Genomic DNA, 913 nt, shown 5'->3' with positions numbered 1-913 from the left:
CATCGTCTTGCAAACGTCGGCACTCACCGCCACTTTCGTCGCGTACCCTAGGAGCAAGTCAATTCAGTCGCAAGACCGATAATGATTGCACACCTCTGTATTTCAGCTTCAGCATCAGCAGCCCGTGTTTCTGCGGATGTGACCTGGTAGTGATATATATTGATCAAGCACAGGTGAATTGATAAACACCGACTTCAGCTTTCAATCTTTCAACTTGTTCCTGCAAACGTCGACGCTCACCTCCACTTTCGTCGCGTACCCTGAGAGCAAGTCAATGTAGCCGCAAGACCGATAATGATTGCACACCTCTGTATTTCAGCTTCCGCATCAGCAGCCCGTGCTTTTGCGGAAGTTACCTGGTAATATTATATTGATCAAGCACAGGTGAATTGATAAACACCGACTTCAGCCTTCAATCTTGCAATCAGAACATTGTTCTTGTCGTCCTCCACTAGAACAGCCTGAGGAAAAGGATATATGAAAAAACTACTATCCCACAGACTCCAATAAGTAGAGTTAGGACATGGCTTGTACCTCCACAAAACTTGCGTCCTCGAACTGCTCGCTATTCTCGAGATCCGACCGCGTTGAGGGTTGAGCATATCTGAGAAACACATGCCTGTGTAACACCCCATGTTGAGCGTCAACTAAGAAGCTTACGTCAAAAGCTTAGCACGTAACTCTCGTAACTCTTCCTTGTCGTCAGCTTGTTCTTGAGCCTGAAAGGAGCATGTCATTAGAAAACTCAGACAGAATTTATGACACTACATGTCGAGCGTTCTTGCGCTTGCGCCTCTCGGCTCGCTTGTTCCCATCGATGTTATTCAACAAAATTGTTGAACAAATGAAATGATACGAAACTAAATTATATATAGCCACACCCCCAATTGAAGAGTGTTCTTTAGTAGTGGGT

General features: G+C 45.2%; 1 protein-coding gene across 1 annotated transcript; it reads right to left on the bottom strand.

The window, feature by feature from the left end:
• Positions 1-374: 374 nt before the first annotated feature.
• Pmar_PMAR026074 (hypothetical protein) lies at positions 375-737 on the bottom strand (the record flags this gene model as incomplete). The annotated part of the gene is made up of 3 exons (XM_002777880.1): positions 375-461; positions 535-604; positions 661-737. The coding sequence occupies 3 exons, from the start codon at positions 735-737 to the stop codon at positions 375-377; spliced, it is 234 nt and encodes a 77-aa protein (XP_002777926.1).
• Positions 738-913: the final 176 nt, after the last annotated feature.

This window comes from Perkinsus marinus (genome assembly GCF_000006405.1).
Source record: "Perkinsus marinus ATCC 50983 genomic scaffold scf_1104296950882, whole genome shotgun sequence".
Classification (NCBI taxonomy): Eukaryota; Perkinsozoa; order Perkinsida; family Perkinsidae; genus Perkinsus; species Perkinsus marinus.
This window is presented reverse-complemented; position numbering and strand designations above follow the sequence as displayed.